General features: G+C 43.3%; 1 protein-coding gene across 1 annotated transcript in view; it reads right to left on the bottom strand.

The window, feature by feature from the left end:
• The window catches only part of KDELC2 (KDEL (Lys-Asp-Glu-Leu) containing 2), a 19129-nt gene that overhangs the window by 11171 nt on the left and 4230 nt on the right, over positions 1 to 3728 (bottom strand). The window contains exon 2 of the mRNA XM_011984745.1: positions 2324 to 2607. Coding sequence (XP_011840135.1) covers positions 2324 to 2607 — 284 coding nt within the window. The remainder of the gene's footprint in view (positions 1 to 2323; positions 2608 to 3728) is intronic.

The raw sequence follows: 3728 nt of genomic DNA, 5'->3' as shown, positions 1-3728 counted from the left end.
ACGCCTGGCTAATTTTTGTATTTTTAGTAGAGATGGGGTTTCACCATGTTGGCCAGGCTGGTCTCAAACTCCTGACCTCAAATGATTCACCTGCCTCGGCCTCCCAGAGTGCTAGGATGACAGGTGTGAGCCACCGTGCCCAGCCTGCCTGCTATTATTTATAAACCCATTAATAAACTCCACATTGGAAGTACTCACTGTGGAGTAGGGTTTCTCAAGTTCACATTATTGACATTTGGGGTTAGATGATTCTTTGCTATGGAGTTGGGGGGTGCTATCCTTTGCATTGTAGGATGCTTATCCACTAGATGATAATAGCAATCCCTGAGCTGTGACAACCAAAAATGTCTCTAGACATTGGCAAATGTCCTCTGAGGGGCAAAATCATCCCTGGTTAAAATCTACTGCTATGAAACCAGCAACATGGGTTAAAGAGGCAAGAATACAGGGCACAGTTGACTAGTTGTAGCCCAGGAAGAGAGCACTACCTTTAGGAGCAGATGCCCATCATATGCTTGTATCCTCACATTGTGGGCTGGTGGCAGAGGGGTTGGGGACTGCTATTTAAAGTAAGAACTGACTGCAGGCACACAGTCAGCATACTTGGGGAACTGTATAACATATCAGGAAAACTGTGCTTTGGTTTTTGGTTTATAAAAATCCCTTGGCCGGGCGCAGTGGCTCACGCCTAGCACTTTGGGAGGCCAAGGTGGGCGGATCACGAGGTCAAGAGTTCGAGACCAGCCTGGCCAACATGGTGAAACCCCATCTTTACTAAAAATACAAAAATTAGCCAGGAGTGGTGGTGCACGCCTATAATCCCAGCTACTCGGGAGGCTGAGGCAGGAGAATTGCTTGAACCCAGGAGGCAGAGGTTGCAGTGAGCCGAGATCATGCCACCGCACTCCAGCCTGGGTGACAGAGAGAGACTCCGTCTCAAAACAAACAAACAAACAAACAAACTCCCTTGATGGTCTCTCTGAGTAAGAAAGATAAATATTGCCCACCTCCATCCCTCCACCCTGTATGATCAGAAACAAGGACAAAAGGTAGTTTAAGTTGCTCTGCTTAAGAGGAATTTAGAGTTCTGCAAATGTGGAAAGAGAGGTTGAATAGTAAGATAAGGGGGCATTATTGGGGGATGTGGAGAGCCTGAAAGACAGGGGGCCTAACCACATTAGTGAGAGGCTAAGACCTTAAGGTCAAGGACAGCCACAAGAAATTCCCAGAGGCAAGCATGACTGAGAGTCTGATGAGTACAGAAATGTCTATTTTTAAATATCAGGATTTTTGTTTGTTTGTTTTTTAGTATGTACTGGTGGAAAAAAAAAAAAAACAACCTGTTGTTGGTACCCCAAGCTTTGACACAATGTTCCATGCACGCTATCTTCTAGGTATGCTTAGGGTAAAACCAGGAAAATGTGTTCTAAGTTCAAGTCATTTTGAGGTGAAGAGAAGAAAACAGCTGCAGAAGGTGAAATCTAAACAGGAGTGGTATTCAGCAGGAACAGAGAATTTAAAGCGACCTCTCGGTATGGTTGTACATGCGTATAGTCCCAGCTAGGACCAAGGCTGAGGCAGGAGGATGGCTTCAGCCCAAGAATTTGAGACCAGCCTGCACAACACAGCAAGACCTCATCCCTATTTTTAAAAATAAATAAATAAATAAGAGACAGTTCTGTTTGGATACTGTAAATATAGACTATTAAAAAAAAGAAGAAGAAGTAACCTTTTTATAAATGTCTGGAAGCTCAAAGAAACCTTGGGAGTGTCCTGTACGGCATACCTACCTGGAATGCGGGCTCAAGTCACTTTAGTTTATTATATTATATTTATTTATTCGAGATGGAGTCTCACTCTGTCACGCAGGTGGGAGTGCTGTGGCGCAATCTTGACCCACTGCAGCCTCCACCTCCTAGGTTCAAATGATTCTCCTACCTTAGCCTCCTGAGTAGCTGGGATTACAGGTGCCCACCACCACGCCCAGCTAATTTTTGTATTTTTAGTAGAGATGGGGTTTTGCCATGTTGGCCAGGCTGGTCTTGAACTCCTGACCTCAAGTGACCCACCCACCTCAGCCTCCCAAAGTGCTGTGATTGCAGGTATGAGCCACCATGTCCAGCCTCGAGCCACTTAATTTTAAATCTTACAGGAAAGTGAGATCCACAAAGGTGGAGAACATACGAACACTCAGGTTGCAAATATCTTAGATGCCCATTTCTCAGCCTAAAATCTGTTTCATCCTTTGTCATTATAATTCTAAACATTTAAATGTGTATACCCAAACAATTAAACTGTATTATCAATTCATTCATTCTCCTACCTTTCTTGTCAATGATAACAAAATCTCATCAGAGAACATCTTGAAGTCTGTGTATTTCCCTAAAGATCTCCGGTAAATATGGTTATCGAGAATCGTGTAATGAACAATGGCACCTCTCTCATCCCCAAACCTTTTGGGGACTTCGTTTAGCATTTGCTGGAGATTGATGCTGGGAAAGGAAGCAAAATCTTTTGCGATCTGTGGTTCCTTAGTTGGACAAGAAAGAGTTTTCTGCCAGGCCTGAGGATCTTCCGGACACTCACAGTACTCATGGTACACTGGTCCTAGGGAAGGAAAACATGAACAAGGCCGCACTCCATTAGCAAGCACTACAGCACAGGGAGTCGCTTCTGTCTCTGCTTCTTGGTGAATTCTAAGAATATCCAGAGATAATCTGCCCTAGTCAAATCAGTGGTGTACATGATTATGTTAGAGTCCTACACTTTTACTTTCCTTTTCACACCACCTTGGATAACACAATTTAGTATATGCCCTCTCCCAATCTAACCTACTCTCGGTCACTTAGCTGATAAATTCATTTCTAGTAAGGTATAAATGGCTGGCAAACATAAAACAACTTACCTTTTAGGAAGGAGAAAAAGAATGTATTAATTTTTAGACATTATGTAAACCAAAAATAAAATTATAAGCCTCCTAGATCATCCAAATGGATCCCTCCTTTTGGCCAAGGGCGTTCCAAAGTTAACCTGAAAAACTAGTTCGGCCATGAAGGGAAAGGGGAGACAGGCATGCCTCATTATACCCTCCTCCCTTTTGGAATTCAGGCCCAGCTGACCAGCATTAACATCAACACAGACCTTGGTGAACTGATTCTTTAAGTCTAATAAGAAACATTTGCAATCTCTTCTCTGTAGCCTGCTACCTGGAAGCCTCATCTGCATGATAAAATCTTGGTTTCCACAAACCCTTATCATAAGCCCAGACATTCCTTTCTATTGATTCTAAGTCTTTAGACAATAACTTAATTTTTTCAACCAACTGCCAATCAGAAAACCTTTGACTCTACCTGTGACCTGGAAGCTACCGTCAACCACTCCCAACCACACCCACCCCTTCCAGTTGTCTCTCTTTTCCAGACCAAACCAATGTACATCTTACATGTATTGATTAATGTCTTATGTCTCCCTAAAATGTATAAAACCAAGTTGTAGCCTGACCACCTTAAGCACATGTTCTCAGGATGTCCTGAGGGTTGTGTCATGGGCCATTGGTCACTGAGTCTGAGAGGTGGGAAACAATAAGGTAAGCCCTACAGTTCCTACAGCCTATTGCTTAAGGGAGCTTCGAGGCTGTAGTGCAGGGTGGGGGACTGTAGGCAAAACCAGGTAGTCTCACTGAGTTGAATATTTGGCTCAGAATAAATCTCTTCAAATATTTTAGAGTT

The sequence above is a fragment of the Mandrillus leucophaeus genome, unplaced genomic scaffold (assembly GCF_000951045.1).
Source record: "Mandrillus leucophaeus isolate KB7577 unplaced genomic scaffold, Mleu.le_1.0 Scaffold273, whole genome shotgun sequence".
NCBI lineage: Eukaryota > Metazoa > Chordata > Mammalia > Primates > Cercopithecidae > Mandrillus > Mandrillus leucophaeus.
The sequence above is the reverse complement of the archived record's forward strand: the minus strand, read 5'-3'. Positions and strand labels throughout refer to the sequence as shown.